The following is a 27,249-nucleotide window of genomic DNA, read 5'->3' on the forward strand; positions in this document are numbered from 1 at the left end:
GACATGAATAATCAAAGTACAAGGACATGTTTGATACAAGCCCTAGCATTGAGGGAGGAGACGATAATCATTGCTGTAAAGATAAATTAACACCTCATCAAGAACATCACATTCCAGTACGCGTCTTGAGAGACCGGTCGGATTTCTTGCAGAGAATACTGGAGGTGTGGTCAGGAAGAACTAGGGTAGGCGTTACAGACAGACAAAGAGAAAATAAAGAAAGACAGGGTCAGAGAAGAATAAGTGGATTTGGCTGGAATGAAGTGGACTTTGGGGGGACACAGGAGAAGTAAACCGGATGGATGGGTTACATTACAATCTTAGAGGGTGACAGCGTTGGCTCTCTTCAGTAAGGAACAAGCCTCTGATGGGCTGTGGAAAGGAGGGCTGGAGTGACCACTCACAGGTGGATAACGTCAACCGGACAGCAAAGTCTAGGAGGAACCTAAAGGAGGAGAGACAGGAAGCAGAGGCTGGGAGTGAGGGCCAGAACTACAACCGCAGACCCTGGATGGACGGGTTGGGAAGAGAGACTCTGTGAAGGCAACCCATAGAGTAAATTTCTTACTTTCAGTTATATTTGTCAGTCCTAAAATAGCCATTTGAGTCTTTCCTTTTATTTGAATTGTTAGAGATAACTGGAGATTCACATGCAGTTGTGAAAAAACAATATTGGGCAATGTCTCACACACTTTGCCCAGTTTCCCCCAAAGGTGACATTTTACAAAACTATAGCATAAAATCACAACCATGATACTGACATTGCTACAATCCACCAAGCTCATATTACCTCAGTGCTACTTGTGTTCCTGTGTATGCTCGTGTGTGTGTGTGTGTGTGTGCACATGCATTATCTGGGTCTTCCTTTTATCTTCAAGTCTCTGCTGAAATCTTCCATTTGTCTCAAGAGGGTTCACCCTTAATTCTCAGAGGGTTATAATATATTCTTTGAAATAGTTACCTGATAATTGTCCTTCTCAGGGTTGGCATCTTTGATTGCCTTTTTCCTTCAGAGCTGTCGAGATTTTCCCGGTTTTTCCTATTTAGAACAATTTTCATTGTATCCTGTATTTTATAAACATTATTTTATAGGACTCCGGGTCTTGTTTAAAATTCTATGGAGAACGTGGATTGTTTTGTTCTGCTCTGTTTTTGCAGGCACTGGACAGTCAGCAGGCAGGTAGGTTCAGGCTGGCATTTCCTACCCACCTTCTGTGACTGTGGCTCCAATGTCAGTTTGGTTCCCAAAGCCTCTTTGATCTGGCTTATGTGTTGTGCCACCCAGTAGGCAGCCTGAGATCTGAGTGGAGGTCTGTGCAGACCAAAGCCAGTGGTCAGATGCATGTACACACAGCTTGGCAGTAAGCCCCCCCATTCTGAAAGCACTTTCTTGAGCTCCCTCCTCACATGGTCTCCAGAAGCCCCCTCCTCCTGATATTCTGGATAGAATGCCTAGGCTTTCATTGCTCTGCTCTGTCATACAATCTCTTGAGAGCCAAGCAGTAAGAAAAAAAGAAAAAAAAAACTAATGGGGACTCCATCCACGTTCTCAGGACCACAGTGTCTCTGGCCAAAAACAAGGATTCCCTCCCTTGGGGGTTTTAGGTGCCTGGCCATCCTGTGCTGCTATTACAATATGCAGGATTGCTGAGGGACTACGGTGTGAAAGAACCAAAGAGATTTTTTAAAAAACAATTGAAGAGGAAAACAGGGATTTCCTCTACTTTGTCTAGTAGGAGATTCCTTTTCCTACTCCTCAGACCAGAAATAGAGGGCTCCTCTTTGAGGTTTTCTTCCATACCTGCTGTGTACTGGGCTTCATGTTAAAAGGATACCATTTACAGAGCATCAAAAAGTACAAAGTACCTAAGAATAGACCTAACAAAACAAGTGCAAAATATACAGAAAATCATAAAATTTTACTGAGATATTTTTTAAGGATCCAATTAAATGAAGTGATATCCCAAGCTTATAATTAAAAGACTGACTATCATAAATGTCATTTCTCAAATTGAGTTTAGGCTTAAATGCAATACCAATTAAAATTTCAATATATAATTTTTTATTTTTTGACACTAAAAATAGCATTAACATAATTTGTTAATTCATTTGCCTAGAAAGTAATTTTCTGTTGAGGGGCAAAATAACTCTTGATTTTTGGACAAGCACTTTTTTGAGATATAATTCCAGTTTGTTGTTGCAAACTAATATTCTCTCACCCTGGGGATACATTTATCATCTTATTTACTTATTTTTCCTTTTTATTTTTTTAACTGAAGTATAGCTACATAAATAATATATTATCTTCAGGTGTATAACACTTCTATATATGACATTATGAATCAGTTGCCACAAGAAGTCTAGTTACCATCTGTCACCACAGAGTTGTAACAGCATCATTGTCCTTATGCTATGCACTACATCCCCATGACTTATTTTTTAACTACAACTTTGTGCCTCTTAACTCCCTTTTTCCCAGTGCCCTACCCCTCTCCCAACAGATTTTTCTTTAAAGAAACTTAATAGCTTATTCTATTGAGCAAGAGAGTTCCAGAAAAACATCTATTTCTGCTTTATTGACTATGCCAAAGCCTTTGACTGTGTGGATCACAACAAACTGTGAAAAATTCCGAAAGAGATGGGAATACCAGACCACCTGACCTGCCTCTTGAGAAATCTGTATGCAGGTCAGGAAGCAACAGTTAGAACCGGATGTGAAATAACAGACTGGTTCCAAATAGGAAAAGGAGTATGTCAAGGCTATATATTGTCACCCTGCTTATTTAACTTATATGCAGAGTACATCATGAGAAACGCTGGGCTGGATGAAGCACAAGCTGGAATTAAAATTGCCCGGAGAAATATCAATAACCTCAGATATGCAGATGACACCACCCTTATGGCAGAAAGTGAAGAAGAACTAAAGAGCCTCTTGATGAAAGTGAAAGAGGAAAGTAAAAAAGTTGGCTAAAAGCTCAACATTCAGAAAACTAAGATCATGGCATCCAGTCCCATCACTTCATGGCAAATAGATGGACAAACAGGGGAAACAGTGGCTGACTTTATTTTGGGGGCTCTAAAATCACTGCAGATGGTGACTACAGCCATGAAATTAAAAGAAGCTTACTTCCTGGAAGGAAAGTTGTGATTAACCTAGACAGCATATTAAAAAATAGAGACATTACTTTGCCAACAAAGGTCCATCTAGTCAAGGCTATGATTTTTTCAGTAGTCCTGTATGGATGTGAGAGTTGGACTATAAAGAAAGCTGAGCACCAAAGAATTGATGCTTTTGAACTGTGGTGTCAGAGAAGACTTTTGAGAGTCCCTTGGACAGCAAGGAGATCCAACCAGTTCATCCTAAAGGAGATCAGTCCTGGGTGTTCATTGGAAGGACTGATGTTTAAGCTGATACTCCAATACTTTCACCACCTGATGCAAAGAACTGACTCATCTGAAAAGATCCTGTTGCTGGGAAAGACTGAAGGTGGGAGGAGAAGGGGACAACAGAGGATGAGATGGTTGGATGGCATCACCGACTCAATGGACATGAGTTTGAGTAAACTCCGGGAGTTGGTGATGGACAGGGAGGCCTGGTATGCTGCAATCCATGGGGTCACAAAGAGTTGGACACGACTGAGTGACTGAACTGAACTGAACAGCTTATTCTAAAGTTTATATGGAAGTTTGATTTATAAAAAAGGCCAGTAATCAGAAATCTTTCAACAAGCAAAAGCCCAGGACCAGACGGCTTCACAGCTGAATTCTACCAAAAATTTAGAGAGGAGCTAACACCTATCCTACTCAAACTCTTGCAGAAAATTTCAGAGAAAGGTAAACTTCCAAAGTCATTCTATGAGGCCACCATCACCCTAAGACCAAAACCTGACAAAGATGCCACAAAAAAAAAACCACAAAACTACAGGCCAATATCACTGATGAATATAGATGCAAAAATCCTTAACAAAATTATAGCAAACAGAATCGAACAACATATTAAAAAGCTCATACATCATGATCAAGAGGGCTTTATCCCAGAGATGCAAGGATTCTTCAATATCTGCAAATCAATCAATGTAATACACATTAACAAACTGAAAAATAAAAACCATATGATTATCTCAATAGATGCAGAGAAAGCCTTTGACAAAATCCAACATCCATTTATGATTAAAAAAAAAAACCCTCCAGAAAGCAGGAATAGAAGGAACATACCTCAACATAATAAAAGCTACATATGACAAACCCACAGCAAACATTATCCTCAATGGTGAAACACTAAAAGCATTTCCCCTAAAGTCAGAAACAAGACAAGAATGCCCACTCTCACCACTACTATTCAACATAGTTTTGGAAGTTTTGGCCACAGCAATCAGAGCAGAAAAATAAATAAAAGGAATCCAGACTGGAAAAGAGGTAAAACTCACTGTTTGCAGATGACATGATCCTCTACATAGAAAACCCTAAAGACTCCACCAGAAAATTACTAGAGCTAATCAATGAATATAGTAAAGTTGCAGGATATAAAATCAACACACAGAAATCCCTTGCATTCCTATATACTAACAATGAGAAAACAGAAAGAGAAATTAAGGAAACAATTCCATTCACCATTGCAATGAAAAGAATAAAATACTTAGGAATATATCTACCTAAAGAAACAAAAGACCTATATATAGAAAACCATAAAACACTGGTGAAAGAAATCAAAGAGGACACAAATAGATGGAGAAATATACCATGTTCATGGATCAGAAGAATCAATATAGTGAAAATGAGTATACTAGCCAAAGCAATCTATAGATTCAATGCAATCCCTATCAAGTTACCAACGGTATTTTTCAGAGAACTAGAACAAATAATTTCACAATTTGTATAGAAGTACAAAAAACCTCGAATAGCCAAAGCAATCTTGAGAAAACAGAATGGAACTGGAGGAATCAACCTGCCTGACTTCAGGCTCTACTACAAAGCCACAGTCATCAAGACAGTATGGTACTGGCACAAACACAGAAATATAGATCAATGGAACAAAATAGAAAGCCCAGAGATAAATTCATGCACCTATGGACACCTTATATTTGACAAAGGAGGCAAGAATATACAATGGAGAAAAGACAATCTCTTTAACAAGTGGTGCTGGGAAAACTGGTCAACCACTTGTAAAAGAATGAAACTAGATTACTTTCTAACATCATACACAAAAATAAACTCAAAATGGATTAAAGATCTAAATGTAAGACCAGAAACTATAAAACTCCTAGACGAAAACATAGGCAAAACACTCTCCAACATAAATCACAGCAGGATCCTCTATGACCCACCTCCCAGAATATTGGAAATAAAAGCAAAAATAAACAAATGGGACCTAATTAAACTTAAAAGCTTCTGCACAACAAAGGAAACTATAAGCAAGGTGAAAAGACAGCCTTCAGAATGGGAGAAAATAACAGCAAATGAAGCAATGGACAAAAAAATTAATCTCAAAAATATACAAGCAACTTACGCAGCTCAATTCCAGAAAAATAAATGACCCAATCAAAAAGTGGGCCAAAGAACTAAACAGACATTTCTCCAAAGAAGACATACAGATGGCTAACAAACATATGAAAAGATGCTCAACATCACTCATTATCAGAGAAATGCAAATCAAAACCACAACAAGGTACCATTTCACGCCAGTCAGAATGGCTGCAATCCAAAAGTCTACAAGCAATAAATGCTGGAGAGGGTGTGGAGAAAAGGGAACCTTCTTACACTGTTGGTGGGAATGCAAACTAGTACAGCCACTATGGAGAACAGTGTGGTGATTCCTTAAAAATCTGGAAATAGAACGACCATATGACCCAGCAATCCCACTGCTGGGCATACACACCGAGGGAACCAGAATTGAAAGAGACACGTGTACCCTAATGTTCATCACAGCACTGTTTATAATAGCCAGGACATGGAAGCAACCTAGATATCCATCAGCAGACGAATGGATAAGAAAGCAGTGGTACATATACACAATGGAGTATTACTCAGCCATTAAAAAGAATACATTTGAATCAGTTCTAATGAGGTGGATGAAACTGGAGCTGATTATACAGAGTGAAGTAAGCCAGAAAGAAAAACACCAATACAGTATACTAATACATATATATGGAATTTAGAAAGATGGTAATGATAACCCTGTATGCGAGACAGCAAAAGAGACACAGATGTATAGAACAGTCTTTTGGACTCTGTGGGAGACAGAGAGGGCAGGATGATATGGGAGAATGTCACTAAAACATGTAAATTATCACATGTGAAACGAATCACCAGTCCAGGTTCGATGCATGATACAGGGTGCTCGGGGCTGGTGTACTTGGATGACCCAGAGGGATAGGATGGGGAGGGAGATGGGAGGGGGGTTCAGGATGGGGAACACATGTACACCCATGGCGGATTCATGTCAATGCATGGCAAAACCAATACAATATTGTAAAGTAAAATTAAAAAAAAAAAAAAAAAGGCCAAACAGGTAGGACACTGTTCAAGAAAAAAGAAGAGGCTTTCCTCTAATGGAGATCAAGATTTTTTTTAAAAAAACCTATAGTAATCATGAAGTGCAGTACTGACACAGGGATATTCAAATAAGTCAATGGAACAGAGTAGAAAGGGCAACCCAATTCCTGGACACACTCCTTTATTCATGGTAGAGAACCCTCCTGCTTCAGCTATTGATGGGTTCAGTTCAGTTCAGTTCAGTTCAGCCACTCAGTCGTGTCCGACTCTTTGCAACCCCATGAATCGCAGCACGCCAGGCCTCCCTGTCCATCACCAACTCCCGGAGTTCACTCAAACTCATGTCCATCGAGTCAGTGATGCCATCCAGCCATCTCATCTATCACCAGTCACATCCACAACTGGGTATTGTTTTTGCTTTGGCTCCATCCCTTCATTCTTTCCGGAGTTATTTCTCCACTGATCTCCAGTAGCATATTGGGCACCTACCGACCCAGGGAGTTCCCCTTTCAGTATCCTACCATTTTGCCTTTTCATACTGTTCATGGGGTTCTCAAGGCAAGAATACTGAAGTGGTTTGCCATTCCCTTCTCCAGTGGACCACATTCTGTCAGACCTCTCCACCATGACCCTCCCGTCTTGGGTGGCCCCACACGGCATGGCTTAGTTTCATTGTATTAAGCGCCTATATTGTGCTATGTGCCACAGTGAATGAAAAGTGAAAGTGAAGTCGCTCAGTCATGTCTGACTCTTTGCTAACCCATGGACTGTAGACTGCCAGGTTCGTCTGCCCATGGGGTTTTCCAGGCAAGAGTACTAGAGTGGGGTGCCATTTCTTTCTCCAGGGGATCTTCCCAACCCAGGGATTGAATCTGGGTCTCCCACATTGCAGGCAGACACTATACCATCTGAGCCACCAGGGAAGCCACAGTGAATACGAAAGTACAAAATACTCTCACAGTCCATTTAAAGTTTAAGATTTTGCCAACAGAATAAAAGATCTGCATGGATAAGGCAATCAGAGCACAAAACCCAAGGTAAAAAATAGCAACTAGGTAGTGTGGATAAGAACGAAGAGATCAAAGAGACCTGGGTCATCAGGGGGTCCTCACGGAGAAACAGGATGTGAATAAGGAGGTACACAAAGACACGGACCTCCGGGAGAGGTCAAACATTGCAGAGTAACAGCTTGGGACAAGTATGAAGGGAAGAGTCAGAACAATATATACAAAAGACAGTGAGACATGATCAACCACAGCTCAAATGCAAAACAGTAAGACCCTCCATCAGCAAAAGGTCTCTGACAGCAAGTTTCAAGAATCATGACTTTCTCTGATTAAAAAAAAAAAAAACAACTCAGTAGGGACTTCCTGGTGGTCCAATGGTTAGGACTTTGCCTTCCCTGGTCGAGGAGCTAAGATCACTCATACCTCTTAGCCAAGAAAAACAAAACATAACAACAGTAGCAATACTGTAACAAATTCAATAAAGACTTTTTTTTTAATGGTCCATATCAAAACAAAATCTTAAAAAAGTCACTAAAATTCTTGAATAGGTGAGAAACATAAAGCTAGTTGTACTGCATAAATATTTATCAGAGGTGTAAAGTCTAGCTTTGAGGTTAGATAAAAGTACGGAGATAGATGGGGGGAAAGGGAAGGAACATATCTGAAATACTCTTCTAGGAATTAAAATCATAAACCAAGTACTTTGCAGGCAATAAATTCAGGTTTCACAGGTAGCTAAACAAAAAGTCTGAAGCAATATAAGGTATTCCATGGATTAAAATTAAAACAAGATATCTAACATTCTGGTTTGACCTACCAGTATTTACTTTTGATGTTATGTGAGCTACATCAATTTTCTGGGACCTGATGAGAGGTCCAGCTTTTGTAGAAGAAGGGTGTGTTATATTCTTCCTTCGATCTTTTGCTTTACTTATCTTTGAAAGAGGTGCAAAAATACCTAAGAGAAAAGGCAGAATTTTAATATTAAACAATTGAAAGCATTTCAAATAAAGGGACAAGTACAACCATTCAGCAGCAAAACATCTTTAAGTTCTTTTTGAGTGTCTACTAGGTGTCCTTGCAGTGAGAGAGAGAAAAAAAAGAGTAAGAATCAGTACTTGCCCTCAGAGAGGTTACAATCTAGTTGTCAAGACTAACAACATACACAGTAACTCAAGAAGCACACAACATAATTAGGCACTATGTGAAACTAAGGAAAAAGAGGAATGAGTAGCAGTAATAATTATACTTTTATATATAATTACTTCTAAGTACCAGCAAATAATAATGTACTATATCAGCAGTGGTCCCCAACCTCTTTGGCACTAGGGACCAATGTTGTGGAAGACAATTTTCCCATGGACTGGGGTAGGAGGGATGGTTTCAGGATGATTCAAGTGCATTACATTTACTGTGCATTTTATTTTTATTACATCAGCTCCACCTCACATCAGTAGGCATTAGATCCTGGAGGTTGGGGACCCCTGCTATATAGTATAAAAACTGTTCTTCCATGTCACTTTCTCTATAGCTCCTTAGGACATATTTTTTCCCATATTATAACTTTTTATGTCCATGTTTTATCTCCTTTCCAGACTTTAAAGACAAAATTCAAGATTACTCATCTCTGCATTCCCCCAATGTACCTAATTATAGTGCCTGACACATAGTTGGGATATAAAATACTTTTGAATACAAAATATAATCTTCCCCAAAGGCTTATCCCTTAACATCTGAAAATCAGAAACAATACAGTGTGTGTTGGGGAGGAGAGGCATGAGGGGATGGGGGAGGAGGCAGCCTCTCTGCTGCAGCTGAGAGTATAAAATTCCATTAAAAAACAAGTTTATCTGGGCATAAAATTCCAGTATATATAAACAGGCAGACATTAGAAACAGTAAATATGAACTGTAAATACCAAGATTATTTGGCTAAGACATTTAAGAAGAAAAAATAAAGTCATAATATGTACTATACATTTCCATTCAGTGTTTACACCTAAACTAACAAAGCCACATTATGACCAAAATGTAATACATTAAAACAACTTGTTTTAAAATAGGTTTTAAAGGACAACAAAAAGTGAGTGCTCTATTTATAGCTAACAAGTACAAACTATACTGCTTTTCTGACATTCTTTCCTTCCTTGGATTCTCCAGTACTTCCTTCTGATCTTCCCAGATCTTTTGACTTCTCCACAGTGTTTTTTCTCTTCTGTCTCCCGACTATCAGATTTTTCTTTGACTTTCTATTCTTTTCTCTAAATTATTTTCCTTACCAAATACACATACATTCTCAAATCAAGGGCTTGAAGAAATAAATTATTTTATACTGTGGATGTACATTTGTAAAATCTTCCTGGAAGACAAGAATTCTGCCCTAATTTACTTTATGATACTAACTATAAGGAAATACTCATATTTAAGAGGTGCGAACAAGGTTACACATGTATATTATAAGGAGAAGATAGATTTCAAGAATAAAAGCAACTCCTAGTTTTCTACTATGACCCAATCACACTTTTGGAAATTATAAGAAAAGAATCCAAATTGGAGGAAAAGACTGTGTACCTGAATGAGCCAACACTGCAATATTATAAGTAAGAGAAAACAATTATTTGGCAATAGAAGGAATGAATCAACAATATTTATGAACTATTACATCACCATTAACAACTAGAACAATAAAGATTACATAGAAATATAGAAAAATGTGAAAAGCAAATTCAAGAAAACAAAAATTGAACTGTAAGTCTGACTGCATTATGATTATATCTGTGAGAAGTTATATGTGTGGATATAGGAAGGACTAAAAAAAAATCAAAAACCAAAACATTTATGAGGGCAGACTATGAACTATTTTTCAAATTTGTTTGTGTCACTAAAGTCACAATAACATTGTTCAATGAATGAACTATATAGTTCTCATCCTCCTTGCTTTTTTTAATTAACTAAATCATTTGAGAGAAGCAAAACTAAATTTAAAGCAATGACTGAATACAATTAAAGTCCAAAGTGTGCGCCATATACGAGCTAACCTTCCTGTTTAGAATCTCAAGCTAATCAAAACAGTGATGGGATTCTCCTCAGATCCTCACATATAACTATAAGGCTTAACTAAAAATAAACATTTAAGGAAGAATTATTTTTAAACAGAAGAGTAATGAATTTCTAGATAGACATAACCCACTTTGTTTACTCACAATTTCTCCTAAAACTCCACTACAATTTTAATAAGAAATAAAAACATAAACACTAAAGAAAAAATAAAATTAAAAAAAGAGAGAAAACACACTAAAGCTTCCAAAGAAGTTTCCAAAAATAGGGAAAAGGAAAAAGCAGAAGAAAGACTCTGAAACTTGTAAACAGCAACATGGAATCTCAAGATAAGAGCTGGTAAAGTACTGCCCGAGAGCCAGGTCCTCCCTGCTGCCTACTTCTGTGATGTTCTGCTGGAACACAGCCACACCCATTTGTTTACATATTGTCTATGCCTGCTTATTCACTACAATACGAGAGCTGAAGAGTTGCAACAAGAGACCGCATGGCCCATCAGTTCAGTTCAGTTCACTCTGTGACCCCATGGAGTGCAGCACATCAGGCCTCCCTGTCCATCACCAACTCCCAGAGCGTGCTCAAACTCATGTCCATCCAATCGGTGATACCATCCAACCATCTCATCCTCTCTCGTCCCCTTCTCCTGCCTTCAATCTTTCCCAGCATCAGGGTCTTTTCAAAGGAGTCAGTTCTTCACATCTGGTGGCAAAGTATTGGAGCTTCAGCTTCACCATCCGTCCTTCCAATGAACACCCAGAACTGATCTCCTTTAGGATGCACTGGTTGGATCTCCTTGCAGTCCAAGGGACTCTCAAGAATCTTCTCCAACACCGCAGTTCAAAAGCACCAATTCTGTGGTGCTCAGTTTTCCTTATAGTCCAACTCTCACATCCATACATGAGAACTGGAAGCTGTGGTATTGAAGAAGACTCTTGAGAGTCCCTTGGACTACAAGGAGATCCAACCAGTCCATCCTAAAGGAGATCAGTTCTGGGTGTTCATTGGAAGGACTGATGCTGAAGCTGAAACTCCAATATTTTGGCCACCTCATGTGAAGAGTTGACTCATTGGAAAAGACCCTGATGCTGGAAGGGATTGGGGGCAGGAGGAGAAGGGGACGACAGAGGATGAGATGGCTGGATGGCATCACTGACTCAATGGACATGAGTTTGGGTAAACTCTGGGAGTTGGTGATGGACAGGGAGGCCTGGCGTGCTGCGATTCATGGGATCACAAAGAGTCGGATACAACTGAGTGACTGAACTGAACTGAACTAGGTTGATCACAGCTTTTCTTTCAAGGAGTAAGCATCTTTTAATTTCATGGCTGCAGTCACCATCTGCAGTAATTTTGGAGCCCAAGAAAATAAAGTCTGTCACTGTTTCCCCATCTATTTGCCATGAAGTGATGGGACTGAATCTTAGTTTTTTGAATGCTTAGTTTTAAGCCAGCTTAACACCTAAAATATGGCCCATAACTCTTTGCGACCCCATAAACTGTAGCCTACCAGGCTTCTCCATCCATGGGATTTTCCAGGCAAGAATACTGGAGTGGGTTGTCATTTCCTTCTCCAAAATTATTTACTACCTGGCCCATAACAGAAAACATTTGCCAAATTGCATTAGATAATAGTGTATCACCTTCCAAATATTGAAAGAACGTGAATTTCAACCTATTCCTGATCCCACTAAATTATCATATGAAGTGTAAGGGTAGCAATATACATTTCTGGAATGGGAACTCTCAAAAAATTTACTTCCCATGAGTCCTCTATGAAAAAGCTACTGAAGGATGTGATCCACCAAAACAAAGAAGTCAACCAAAAAAAAAAAAAAAAAACAAAACCTGACTTAGAATAGTAAGAATATCAAATCTTTCTCTTCATAGTATGAAGTCAATAGAGTCTAAAATTGGAAAGATTCCTATAAATACATTAGTCAAAATAGTAAATGAACATCAGAAGATAACAGCCAAAGAAGTAAAAAACATTCTTGCCTCTAAAGAACGGGACTTGGAGTGATGAAGTGCAAGCCAGGGGAGGGTTTCATTATTGTTTTACAACACAATTTGACTAATTAAACTAGGCATTTGTGTTTACTTTGGTAATTATTAAAAGGAATAAAAATAGTTTTATCAAATATTGAAAATTATTATAAAATTTTCACAATTGCCTAAACTTCGAAGCAACCAAGATATCCTTTAGTAGGTGAATGGAGAAATAATGGAAGTCTGTGATACCTCCAGACCATGGGAGTATTACTCAGTGCTAAAAAGACATGAGCTATCAAGTAATGAAGAGATATAAAATGCAAATTACTAAGTGAAAGAAGCCAATATTAAAAGGCTACATACTGTATGATTCCAGCTCTATGACATTCTGGAAAAGACAAAACTATGGAGACAGTAAAACAATCATTGATTGTCAGGGGCCTGGGGATAGTGGGGGGAGGGTAGCTGAATAGGTGGAGCACACAGGGTCTTGAGGGAAGTGAAAATACTCTATAATATGGCATTGGTGGACACATGCCATTATATATTTGTCCAGACTCAGAATACACAGCATGAACAGTGCATCTTAAGGCAAACTATGGCCTTTGAGTGATTATGATGTGTTCACGTAGATTCAGCAATTGCAAGGAATGTACCCTCTGGTGAAGGGATGTTGATGAAAGGGGAAGCCGTGCATGTGTGGGGCAGGAGGTTTACAGGAAGTCTCTGTACCCTCCTCTCAATTTTGCTATGAACCTAAAACTGCTCTAAAAAAAAACTTTTTAAAAATTGTTATAAAATTTCTATAATTAAAAAATCTAATATGTGCTATAATTAACAGATCAATGGAACAAAACAATCCTGAAACAGACTGTAGCATTTAGAAGAACTTAATTCATAATACAGGAAGCACAACAAGTAAAAGGGAAAAGGATAGATTTAGAAAGAAGGGGAAAAAAACCCTGTTGCTGAGAAACCTTTGGCTTCTGCTTCATCAGGAGGTGCTCCACCTCTCCTGCCCCCAACACCTCAAGTAATTTAGCAAAGACTGGGCTCAGACTGCTGAGCTGGTTCAGCAGGAAGGACTATGCCCATTTCTATATAATCCAAGACATGACCCTTGCCCCCGCAACTTGCCATTTAAATAGGTAAAGAGGAATGGAGGAAGGGTTCTTGGGGATCCACCTCTGTCCTAATCATGCATGCCTCTCCTTGAGATGATGGGGTTAGGGAGGCCACAAATACTCTGTTACCGTCTAAGCCTCTCCCAGGGCTTTGATCTACATCAGCTCTCTCTGCTGCTAATGGTTTTGGTCTTGCCCTTAGTCTGCTGGACAGTTGCCAAAATTAGCTAATAAAAGAAAATTAAATTCTTAACCTGATACAACTAACCAAATAAACTCCAAATTAATTGACTAATACAGTATTTAAGAATAAACACATTCAAAAGAATAAAATATATAACCTATAATGAATCCTTGGATTAGGAAGAATGACCTACCTTAGCATAAAAGCAATCTTAAGAAATTATAAAGGAAAAGTCTTTTTTAACTGCATAAAATTACATGTCCAAAAACACTGCAGATGGAGTTCAAAGGAAAATGACAAACTAGGCAAAATATCTGTAGTAAATATAAAGGCTTAACATCCTAAACATGTATGCATATTTTAAAAACTGTTACCAGTTTAAAATAACACTAATATCCCAATTTTTTAATGGACAAACTATAAGTAATTATTTCCTGGGAATTAGCAAGACAATACAAAAAATACATGGGCTACAAAAGAACATTTTAGACAATCCACTTCACCACAATCAAGAGAAATATGAATTCAAACAAATTTCACCTATCAAATAAGAAAAATTAAAGGAAATGGAATCATATAAAATATCATTCTTTTAAAAAATGTTTAAAGATTTATAGAAATTCTAATAGGATGTCAGTTAAAAATGCAGGCTATCTACTTATAATCCAAATTTTATGGAAAAAAATAAACAGAAAACATATACAGGCCATTTTACATTTTTTCTCCTTTTTTAATGTTTTTTTAAACCTAATATCATGGACACTTTTCATACAGAAAAATTTTAATAGAGCTAAAAATGAGGCTCAGCTTAAGTGTATGATGAAAGGAAACTGGTGAGTTTCCCAAATGGCTAGGCTCCAAAACGAAACCACTCCAAGCCACACTGCACCCTTGGCACAGAGGCCATGTCATGACCTTGGACATGGCTTTAGAGATAGCAGCTACTATCATACCTTCTGTCCTGCAGTAACAACACAATCCCCTATTTGATACATTTACAACAGGTAGCAGGTAGTTAATATTTTTCGGGAACTTAGAGGGAACCAAGCACTTTTCTAGGTGCTTTCTATATTTATCAATACACTTAACTCTCACATGAACTCTGTAGGTTTGTTATCCTCAATTTACAGAAGAAAACTGAGGCAACACAAGAAGAGAAAGAAGGTCCCATAGCTGGTAAAGAGAACAGCTGATTCACACCCCAGCCATCAGGCTCCAAAGCCTGTACTCTTCAAACACTACCCTGTACTGCCTCCGTATCGAGCTGCAAGATGAAATACTGTGCAAAAAGGGAAATTAATGTTCTGGGAAAATATTCTCAACATAGTAAGTGACAAAAGCCATTAGAAATCAATGTGTCAGAGTGTGTGTGAGAGACAGAGAAAGAAACAGAGAAAATAAAATTAAGCAAACATTTGTCAGAGAAAGAAAGAATCATTCCAGCTCAGAAGCACAGTAATAAAGTTGGCCTCACTTGCTTTTCTAATTTTTCAAGTTCTTCAGCCTCTAGAGTACTGTAGTTCTTTGGTAATAAAGAATAAAAGCCCTTCTTCAGTCATGACACCACCACCAGCAGGATTCAGGAAGGTCCACAGAGCTGGGTGCACTCCTAGTAAGACATACTCTATCAGTCACAAGACTGCTCAGTAAGAAAAGGGCAGACTCTTCATTCACTTATAACCAGGGAGAAGGCTTTATTTAAAAAATAATGAAAAGGGGTGAGATATATGAAAAGAGTAACATGGAAACTTACATTACTATATGTAAAATAGATAGCCAAGAGGAATTTGCTGTATGGCTCAGGAAACTCGAACAGGGCCTCTGTATCAGTCTAAAGGGGTGGGATGGGGTGGGAGATGAGAGGGAGGCTCAAAAGGGAGGGCTTATATGTATACTATGGTTGATTCATGTTGAGGTTTGACAGAAAACAACAAAATTCTGTAAAGCATTATCCTTCAATTAAAAAGTAAACTAATAACAGAAAAGAAAAAATCTATGAAATAGTTGAAATGGGTCATTAAATGCTGTGCCTCAGCATTACAGATCAAATTCAACCATAAAAAAAATTTTTTTTAATCAAAGAGTAAAACTGTATTACTTTAAATTAATTCTCATCAAATTAGGCAGTATCTACCTTACCATATTTGGGGGCACACTTAAAATACTGGACTTTCCCAACACTTCCATTGTTTTTTCCTTCTGGTTCATCCAACTCAATGCCAGCCCACTGTCCACTTGCAAATTCAGTTGTTCCACAAAATCTCAATGTTCCAACCTAAAGAAATATAAATCAGGGTAACTTTGGCGTATTACTTGTAATCCTAAATTTTCTACTCTTGTAACTTTATCACAGAAGTCTTTAAAAAGCACTCACTCAAAGCAGACTTCAGAAGAAGGAAAATATTACTAGGGATACAAATAGACGCAAATAATGATAAAAGAGTTGATGGACCAAGAAGGCATAAGAATCCTAAATCTATACGCACTTAACAATTAAGGCAGAAACAGTGAGAGTCACGTTTGCTGCATTTTCATACAGTAGTAATTTGTGGGAGACAAGTACTCAGGAAGAGGGAGCTGCAAGGGGAAACCTGCGGACTGGAAGCCTGTAAATTCACTCAGCCCCTCCAATATTCTCCCATTTAAATACAGATGCCTTCATTATTCAGTTTGACAAATAGTTTATATTCTTAAGTTATACTTTATAGTAACCGTGCATCTAAATCTCATGTTTTCCATTAAGTATCTTTCTACCTAAACATTGAACTTAAAAACAAAGCAAAAAAACACCCCAAGCCACACTGCACCCTTGGCACATAAGCCACATTGTGACCTTGGACATGGCTTTAGAGACGGCAACTACTATCATACCTTCTGTCCTGCAATAACAACACGATCCCCCAGCTTCAGGCCAAGTGACGTCAGCATTGCCTTGCTAGTAACACGATCATAATTTGGAAGCAAGGGCTTTGAGAGATCATATGACAGAGGCGCAGCATCCAGCAGCATCTGCTTGATTTCCTTAGCAGTGGCCGCAGCATCGGCCATTTCCAAGGGCATCTCTACCGGGTCTGGGACAACATCAGCGGGGATCTGCCCTTTGTCATTCTACAGATAAAGAGAAACTTTTCAATTCATATCAGCTCAGAGCTCTACATAGCCATCTGAAAGTTTTCTGGGAAAAAAGTTAAATTGGTCATTTATTCAAAAATATTCACTAAACACCTACTACAAGCACTTACTACAAATAGCTGTGAAAAGAAGTGAAAAGCAAAGGAGAAAAGGAAAGATATAAGCATCTGAATGCAGAGTTCCAAAGAATAGCAAGAAGAGATAAGAAAGCCTTCCTCAGCAATCAATGCAAAGAAATAGAGGAAAACAACAGAATAGGAAAGACTAGATATCTATTCAAGAAAATTAGAGATACCAAGGGAACATTTCATGCAAAGATGGGCTCGATAAAGGACAGAAATGGTATGGACCTAACAGAAGCAGAAGATATTAAGAAGAGGTGGCAAGAATACACAGAAGAACTATACAAAAAAGATCTTCACGACCAAGATAATCACGATGGTGTGATCACTCACCTAGAGCCAGACATCCTGGAATGTGAAGTCAAGTGGGCCTTAGAAAGCATCACTACAAACAAAGCTAGTGGAGGTGATGGAATTCCAGTTGAGCTGTTTCAAATCCTGAAAGATGATGCTGTGAAAGTGCTGCACTCAATATGCCAGCAAATTTGGAAAACTCAGCAGTGGCCACAGGACTGGAAAAGGTCAGTTTTCCAATCCCAAAGAAAGGCAATGCCAAAGAATGCTCAAACTACCGCACAATTGCACTCACCTCACACGCTAGTAAAGTAATGCTCAAAATTCTCCAAGCCAGGCTTCAGCAATATGTGAACTGTGAACTCCCTGATGTTCAAGCTGGTTTCAGAAAAGGCAGCGGAACCAGAGATCAAAGTGCCAACATCCGCTGGATCATGGAAAAAGCAAGAGAGTTCCAGAAAAACATCTATTTCTGCTTTATTGACTATGCCAAAGCCTTTGACTGTGTGGATCACAAGAAACTGTGGAAAATTCTTCAAGAGATGGGAATACCAGACCACCTGACCTGCCTCTTGAGAAATCTGTATGCAGGTCAGGAAGCAACAGTTAGATCTGGACATGGAACAACAGACTGGTTCCAAATAGGAAAAGGAGTACGTCGAGGCTGTATATTGTCACCCTGCTTATTTAACTTCTATGCAGAGTACATCATGAGAAACGCTGGACTGGAAGAAGCACAAGCTGTAATCAAGATTGCCGGGAGAAATATCAATAACCTCAGATATGCAGATGATACCACCCTTATGGCAGAAAGTGAAGAGGAACTAAAAAGCCTCTTGATGAGAGTGAAAAAATTGGCGTAAAGCTGAACATTCAGAAAACGAAGATCATGGCATCTGGTCCCATCACTTCATGGGAAATAGATGGGGAAACAGTGGAAACAGTGTCAGACTTTATTTTGGGGGGCTCCAAAATCACTGCGGATGGTGACTGCAGCCATGAAATTAAGACGCTTACTCCTTGAAAGGAAAATTATGACCAACCTAGATAGCATATTGAAAAGCAGAGACATTACTTTGCCAACAAAGGTCCATCTAGTCAAGGCTATGGTTTTTCCAGTAGTCATGTATGGATGTGAGAGTTGGACTGTGAAGAAAGCTGAGTGCCAAAGAATTGATGCTTTTGAACTGTGGTGTTGGAGAAGACTCTTGAGAGTCCCTTGGACTGCAAGGAGATCCAACCAGTCCATCCTAAAGGAGATCGGCCCTGAGATTTCTTTGGAAGGAGTGATGCTAAACCTGAAACTCCAATACTTTGGCCACCTCATGCGAAGCGTTGACTCATTGGAAAAGACTATGATGCTGGGAGGGATTGGGGGCAGGAGGAGAAGGGGATGACAGAGGATGAGATGGTTGGATGGCATTACCGGCTCGATGGACATGAGTTTGAGTGAACTCCGGGAGTTGGGATGGACAGGGAGGCCTGGCGTGCTGCGATTCAACGGGTCACAAAGAGTCGGACACAACTGAGCGACTGAACTGAAACACCTACTACCTGCCCATTCTAAGTGCTAAAGACACACACAGTGAAGAAATCAATAGCTCCACTCTCAAAAACTATAGTCACAGACTATAGTCACATAAATAAAATGTATGGTGTATCAAAGGGTGAAAAGTGGCAGAGAGAAGAACAAGGCAGCGAAGAGGAACATGGATACAGGGGCAGAGAAGGCCTCAGTGCTGAGCGGCACTGGTGCAGAGGCCTAGGGAGGTGAGGGAACATGGGGCAGGTTAGCTGGTGGGGATGGCAGTCCAGGCTGAGGGAAGAGCAGGAGCTCAGGCTGTTAGTGGGTGGCGTGTGTGGAGAAGGCACTTCTGGAGATAGAAGTCACGGGACTGCCTGGCTTCCCAACCCCGGACCCAACACTACCACTGGTCTCCTGAGCCTCCACCTAGGCTCCGTGACCTTGACCCACCCTGCCCACTCATGGTGCGACTCAGATTTTGAGAACAGAATCCATAGTTTCAACACTTCTAAAATTGGAGCTGGGATTTATCCTGCAGCGAAAAAAAAAAAAAAGGTCAGTCACAGGGCCCACTAAAATTTGCATGGTGTTTATATAAGCAAAACTTTATCCCATAGATTCTCACTTGGTTATCATGTCAAGAAAAAGCTTGTGAATGACAGAGATAAAAATCCTTGCCTGTTACAAATTTGTTTTTATTGCAGCAGGATGGACCAACTAAACAAGTAAAATATTACTACCATTTCCAATTTGCCAATTAGGAGACTTAGGCAAGGAGAGACAACTGAGTGATGGCTCAGCGTCATCTCCATGATTACTGCAGAGACGACATTCAGTCAGCCCACATTCACTGCAGCCCACATTCAGCAACCACTGGACCCTCAGCTCTTCTCCTGCTCCATGCCGTCCTTCCCTCAAACAAACCCTCTTTCGTCTATGCTCCCGAACCAAAAACTCAGGTTTTATCAGAAAGATTCCAGACTGTAATCTTCTCTTCATGAGATGAACCAAGATTCTTTGGCTCAGAAACCTTTTTCCCTTTTCTTCTCCTCTGATAATTATCTTCAAATGATCCACATGGATAAAAGAATGAGGCTTTTAGAACACTTAGTCTGCAAGGGCCTCACATGTTTTATTTTAAAATTCAAGTCAGTTTGGTTCTAAGTAAAAATACGTTAGGAAGACATGTTATCAAATTTGGGGGATGGTGATGAACTATTCTGATCCCCAATTTCAAAGTACAAAATATAAAGAAAATCATCTATAGTGCTAATATGTACTCTTGAGAAAAAGAAAGAAGGGAAAAAAACTTTTTTTAAATCAACAAACCTGTTCTGTTAAGTGGTAGGCTACTTTTACAATGACTATTTTACTTCAGATTTTTAAGTTCTCACCTTTTTAGAGTAAGTCACACACTTCTATTAATTCCTACATAAAATTTAGCAACTAAAACTTCAGTGTTTAAAAAATACTAAATAGTAATAAAATAATAATGATGTCATGTTAACATAAGAAGATTTGTTCATGACTATAGAATTTCACTTTTTCTAAAGTAGTGGCGAAGTTAGGGTCTGATCCAAGGGCTACTGCTGACCCACATGTAGATATCTTTTTTTTTTAAGTATTGACTACCAAAAGTGGGTAAAATCTTTGGGCTTGAATTGGTAATTTACCTCCGTGACATACCTCACTGCATCTTACTAGATTCAAACTACTCTCTCCATTAATGGGGTCTTGCCAAGAGTTGCACTAGCAAAAGCAAGCACCTATCACCTTCACACTCCAACCAACCCCTGGCCTTTGTGCACACCTCTCTCTCTGCCTAACGGGCCTTCCTCAGCTTCCTCCTATACCTGGTTAATTCTCAACTCTGTTTAAGTATTCAAGTTTACCTATGCCAGGAAGCAGGCTTCCTAAGGCTTGAACAGACTCCCCTCTCATGCAACCCCATGACACTCTGTGCCACACCCCGCCTGTCCCCCATCCTAACACACTCAACTTGACACACTACAGTAAATCTGCCTGCTCTCTTGTTTGTCCCCCTCTCTAGACGATATTCTATTTGAGACAGAGACACATGTATTGTCCCAGTGCCATATGCATTGTCCCAGATGCATGTATTCTCCCAGTGCCTAAAAAACAATAGCATATGAAGGATGGAGGGAGGGAAGGAGGAACAGAGGGGTTGATTAAATAATCAATGGGGTTAAACAGAAAGAAAAGTAGCAACAAACTGGGGTGGGAAGGCAAAACAAGAAAGCAAGGAAAAAAAAAGGGGAGGAGGCTTTTGCTACCACTGCCGCCACTTCAAGAGAATGCACAGACCCAGTGAAGAATCCCTGCCAGAGCAAGTCACTGCTATTAATGCAACAGAAAAGAAAACTCATAGCCACTTTGGTGAAGACAATAAAATACCAAACGACTTGAAGTTTATGAAGTTCAGTCTTGTGTGTTAACTTTGTAAGTATGTAACTTGATCATGAAAAAATAAATTTTTCCTTTAAGTCAATTTTAAAGGTTTACTCCATTCTTAAATAGGCCTTTTTTAGACTGTCTGAAATAAAACTTCTTTCCAAAATAATTTAAAATGTGGTTTAATGCAGAAATATAAACTTTAATATATGCATTTTTATTTAATAGCTAAAGGATTTATAAATAAAGCAAAAGCCTAAATGAAAGATACTTTTAAACTCAAAGACGATAAACTGTAAAGAGCATTTTATTTAGCTGAATGAAAGTAAGGCTAGTAGAGCTTATCAATATAAAAGGACTGAAATTCACTGCTACGCCTTAAACTTATCTGAGATAAAAAGTTTATCATTATTACTCTTTATATGCAGCACAAAAAAATATAAATTATTTACTCATATAAGAGTTCCACAACAACATCCAGATTCAACTCTTTCCTGGGAGATAATGTTAGATGTTTTCATTCTTTTTAATATTTTTCACTTTTAATTTAACCTCTTACCCTAAATGCAGGATTGGCTCCATGCTCCAATAAGCATTTCACGGTACCTGCACACAAGTTATATGCAGCAATATGCAGAGCTGTTCCAAAATTAAAGTCGCTGCAAGTGGCATCCACATCTGTAATTGAACATAACAAGTGTATTAACAAAAATTTTAGTTAATCTATTATAACGTGAAAAGAGGCAGGTTGGGTTGGATTTATTTGGGGGAATGGGGTATACGCTATTGACGAGACTTAAACCAACCCACTAGAAGGACCATTAATCTGCATATTACAATCTGGTTAACTAATTTTTTTCTTAGTATAATAAAATTTCACTATCAAATGGACTCAGGTTATCATGTGTTTTCTAACCATCACAAACTAAAGTATACTTAAAAGCAATTAATGGCAATAATTCGTATTTATAAAAGTAACTATCTTAACACACTCTTTCACTAAACCTCTTGCATATTGGCCACAACAATGATAATGTTGCATGGTTTAGTCAGGGACTAGCAAACTGTGGCTCATGGCCAAATCCAACTCATCATGTTTTCATAAATGAAGTTTTATTGGAACACAGCCACTTGCATTCATTTATATATTCTCTGTGGCTACTTTCACACCACTCTGTAGAATCAAGTAGTTTCAACAGGGACCATGTGGTCCACAAAGCCTAAAATATTTACTATCTGCCTCTTCATAGAAAAAAGAAGGTAAAACAATGGAGACTTCTCAAACCCGGAATAAATTAAAGTGTAATTAAACATATGCTACATGCTGTATTCATTCACAATACTTTATGATGAATCTGTATGTCACAGTAAGAATGAGAATCTTGCAATTCTAAGAACATTTTAAGAACTTTCAACAAATCATCAGGATGTAATACATAAATACAAGATATACTCCAGATTTGGATATTCCATTTCAACTGTTTTTTATAACGTGGGTTTAGTATACCTCTGGTTCTGCTAATTCTGCCTGAATCAAATGACTGCTTCACCACCTTACATGCCCTACCCACACTGCAAACAAACCAAGACACACTGAGAACACTGTCCTCAGTTATGAAAGACATGGGGTCACACAGAGTCGGACACGAGTGAAGCGACTTAGCAGCAGCAGCAGCAGTACCATCAAGAGAGGCTTTCTTCCTAACATCATTCAAAAAGTGAAAACGTAAACAAGGGAAAAAAAGCTGGATAACTATATGAAGCAGAGGTTAGAAACAACATTCTGGGAGATTTATCTACTGAATCTCTGAAACAAGTCTTCTACAAATGGAGGAAACACTGCATACAACCTTCAACATAAAGTAATACTACTGCACTTGTTGTCATTTTTTCTCTAAAGAAAACTGCCCACTGAAAGGAACCAGGACTGCGATTTAGACATTCTGATGCTCAATTTGGGGACATCAAGCACCAGCAAGACAAGAAGAAAAAAAATGAAAAATCTGCCCTATAATGGAATCACAGAATTTCAGAACTGAATACCACCTAAAATAAATATTCTTCATGATTTCAGTGCTCAGCTCTGAAGGTTTTATTGCTCTAAATTTCTAGCTACCTAAATAATACAAAAGAACTATACATAGATTCAACTACACTTTATAAAATCCATGTTCTACTGGGGGATGTGCAGAGATATAAAAAAATGAGATAACACTTTATTTTGTATGTCTCTGTACTAAATCTTTTGTGAAAAGATAGTAACTAATCTTCAATTTAAAAAATTCAAACTATTTCTGAAAAATAAAATGGGCTTGGAAGTCATAAGGAACAAGATGGATCACAAGTAAAAATAACTTTTAGTTATAATTTTTCTGCCATCAATAATGTGTTCAATTAATAACATCCAGTGGCGATCTTGTAGTACTTGCCTTTTGGTTTAGATGTCTTCAAAATCACTCTTATAAGCTCAGGAACATCAAAATAAGCAGCATAATGCAAGGCATTCATGTTTGTCCATCGACTCCGCAAACTAACATCTGCTCCCAGATCAAGAAGCTGAGTTGCAAATTTTACCGCTGTATCAACATCACCTAGAGAAGGTTTTCTAAATTACTTTCCTTCAATACAAATGTTAAGTTCCAATGGATGCCGTCTACTACCTCATCTAAAAAGCCAAGGCAAACAGCACACTGAATATACACTTACAACTCAAAAACTGTCACTTTTACAAGGAATTTATTCTTTCTAACAAAATAATCATACTCAAGGATATTGATAAACACATAGCTGTAAAGATGTTCATCAAAGCACTTTTTATTATGAATAAAATTGTGAAACAACCTAAAAGTACAATAATAAGACATTGGTTAAATAAATTAAGAGACATCCATATAATGGAATACTACAGAGCCATTAAAACCAGTGTGCCAGACCCCTGCTGCTCAGAGTACACTCTGTGGACCACTGCCAGTCCCAAACTGTAATTTGTACTTTTGATAATGTTTCTCTTTTTCCCTGCGTAATCATTTCCTCTGAATATATTAACTGAAATGAAATTTTATGCTTTTGAAAAATACTTGGGCTTGTATTTTATATGTCTTTAATTTCATTTTTCTATTACAAGATTCATTTTTATTTTATTTTACAAAACTATCAGTCCATGATGGACTGCAGAAAGAAAAAACAGAAGAGTCCTTCATCACCAAGTTTAAGAAGCACTGTCTCAGACTACTGAAACAGGGAGAGGAATTCACAATTTATCATTAAAAGGCAGTGGTATGGCACAGGAGAATACCAGTTTTGGAAACTATACACATATGTATGTAGGAACAGACCTTAGACAGACATAAAGACCAGGGTCTGTAGAGAGCAGGATGCCTGGAAAAAAGCATGGACTGTTAAACCTTGCTGTAAACCCTCAGAAAGGTTCTAGGTGTTACTAGTTACTCTCACTTAGCAAGCAGGCAGGCATGAAGCCTGTTCCAGAAAAGCTGGGAGGTACCAGGAGACTATAAAGACTCCCTCAAGAAAAGGGAGGAACAGGAACAAGGTGTGGGGCGGAGCTAACTGAATCCTCATCTATTCAGGGAATATTATCATCATCACCTAGGTCCCCTTGCAGGGACTCTGGTTGACATATACAAGCACAAACATAGATGTCTCAAGCCATTAACAGACTCGCCACATACTCACCAATACCGTGAGCTCCAGATTTGCATGTATAATGCAAAAGAGTCATATCTGTCAATCCATCTCTGTCATTCACATTGCAACCTCTCTTAAGAATCTGAGGAAACCAAGGAAGATATGATTACAACATAATAGTCTACTGATTTCAAACCAATACTGAGGAACCAGGAAAGTCAGTCTTATTGAATAAGTTCTCAACGAATCCTGGAGGAGGAAATGGCAACCCGTCCCAGTATTCTTGTCTGGAGAATCCCATGGGCAGAGGAGCCTGGTGGGCTACAGTCCATGCGGTTGCAAAGAGTCAGACACGACTTAGCAACTGAGCATGCATGCACAAAATGAGTAGACAGAACTGACTTCTCTTATGGATGAATTTTCAGTCTGCACCCAATAACAATAATGAAAATGGAACTTGTCACCAGACCAAAGGAAACTCTTGAAGAGTATTCCCAAGTAATTTGTCACTCACAATAGGTTCCTTAACCTCTCAAAGGACAAGCAAATTTCCTTTCTAATGGGAGTAACAGTATTTGAAAAAGTATAAGCCCCCCTTCCTTAACACATGACAGTAAGCTGGTCAAGGAACCCAGCATTATTCTTTTACTCCTCTTGCAAAAAATTCAGTTTTTAAATTATATTGAAGTCTACATCTTAACCAAGCCACCCAAAAGTATAGATAAACATGATGGCAATCAAATTCCCTCATGAAAGGGTTTTTTTAATTTACAAATTAATTTGTATGAAAATATGAAAAGTGCCTGCTCCCATCAAGAGTCAAAATGTCAGGACTCCAGACGGAAGGAAGTGAGGAGCGCAGGGGAATGATGGAAAGACTCTGCTGTGTGCGTGCTCAGTCCCTCAGTCGCATCCCACTCTTTCGCGACCCCGTGGACTGGAGCCCGCCAGCCTCCTCTGTCCATGGGATTCTCCAGGCAAGAGTACTGGAGTGGGTTGCCATGCCTCCTCCACGGGACCTTCCCAACACAAGGACTGAACCCATGTCTCCTGCATTGCAGGTGGATTCTTTACCCACTGAGCCACCCTGGGAAGCCCCGATGGAAAGCCTACACAGCACTAATTCACTTTTGGTGAAAAATCCAGAGATACAAAGAACAAGCATCAGCATGTTTAAAAGGTTGCCCCTTTACCACCACCTTTCCATTCCAATGGGGGGGGGGAATATTTTATAATTAACAACCCTAATAACATAAGATTTATGATATAAAAACTCCTTACCTCATTTCCAATAACATCAATGTTTTGCTGGACCTGAGGAACCCACTGTCTTAAAATGGCAAATAATTCTGATACAGAAGTTTTGGGATCAAAGAGAATTTCCTGGCATGATGTATCATTAGGATCAAAGAAAGAAAACTCTGTTTAAAGAATAATTTAAAAAAAGGCATAAGTTATATTTATTAAAATTTCCAAAAGCATATGTTAAAAACAACAAGACCAGGACTCAAATGACACAAATACTTTTAGGCACTAGAAATATTTTACCTTAAGCAAGTCTCAAAAGCAAGTCAGGATCACCAAAATTTATGAAGCACTTCTGAAGTGCTGTGAGAATGAGATTTCCATGCATCACACCACGTCTTATCACAAATGAAACAAAAATCTGAGTGCACTGATCTCAAACCCTAAACTGTCCAAGAACTTCCTCTAAAGCACAGAAAATCTGTCAAAGTTTACAGGTATTTTCACCTCTCAAAACATAAATATGTCATGAACAATAGATTCACATCCATGATTAAACATACACAGTAGAAAGACACATGCCAGAATATTAGCAGCGGTACTAGAATGATGTGTAATTTTAAATACTCTTGTTACTTCTCTGTAGTTTCCAAATTTTCTATAGTAAACAGGCATTACTTTTTACCCACTGAGAAGCCAGTGGGGAACGGCTATGTACACACAATCAGGAGGCAATATGTGATAATGCAGAAAGGAAGCATTGAAGCAAAGAGATTGGGTTATTTGGAACATGTATTAGTAAAGATGTGAAATACTAGACAAAATTAAACATGATTTTTAAATTCCTTAAAACTTCCTTAAGATTCAGAGAACAGATTATCCTATGGCCAGAAAATAAAAGAGAACAGAAGAAAATCAGATTCTTTAATCTTGAAAAAGAAGCTAGGGACTCTAAAAAATCAGAAGCATCTAAAGAAGAGACGCATTAGAAAAGCAGTATTTGCTGAATGCTTACACTTTAC

The 27,249-nt window shown here is 38.6% G+C and overlaps 1 protein-coding gene across 3 annotated transcripts in view; it reads right to left on the reverse strand.

Annotated features, from left to right (window-relative positions):
* Positions 1 to 27,249, reverse strand: part of CLIP4 (CAP-Gly domain containing linker protein family member 4) — a 63,871-nt gene that overhangs the window by 28,352 nt on the left and 8,270 nt on the right. For all 3 annotated transcript variants that reach the window (XM_052647974.1, XM_052647975.1, XM_052647973.1), the window contains exons 3-9: positions 26,264 to 26,403; positions 25,031 to 25,124; positions 23,767 to 23,928; positions 21,897 to 22,015; positions 16,724 to 16,960; positions 15,992 to 16,127; positions 8,317 to 8,457 (exon numbers count right to left, since the gene is read on the reverse strand). In XM_052647974.1, the coding sequence (XP_052503934.1) occupies positions 8,317 to 8,457; positions 15,992 to 16,127; positions 16,724 to 16,960; positions 21,897 to 22,015; positions 23,767 to 23,928; positions 25,031 to 25,124; positions 26,264 to 26,403 (1,029 nt within the window). The remainder of the gene's footprint in view (positions 1 to 8,316; positions 8,458 to 15,991; positions 16,128 to 16,723; positions 16,961 to 21,896; positions 22,016 to 23,766; positions 23,929 to 25,030; positions 25,125 to 26,263; positions 26,404 to 27,249) is intronic.

This window comes from Budorcas taxicolor, chromosome 11, assembly GCF_023091745.1.
Source record: "Budorcas taxicolor isolate Tak-1 chromosome 11, Takin1.1, whole genome shotgun sequence".
Lineage (NCBI taxonomy): Eukaryota > Metazoa > Chordata > Mammalia > Artiodactyla > Bovidae > Budorcas > Budorcas taxicolor.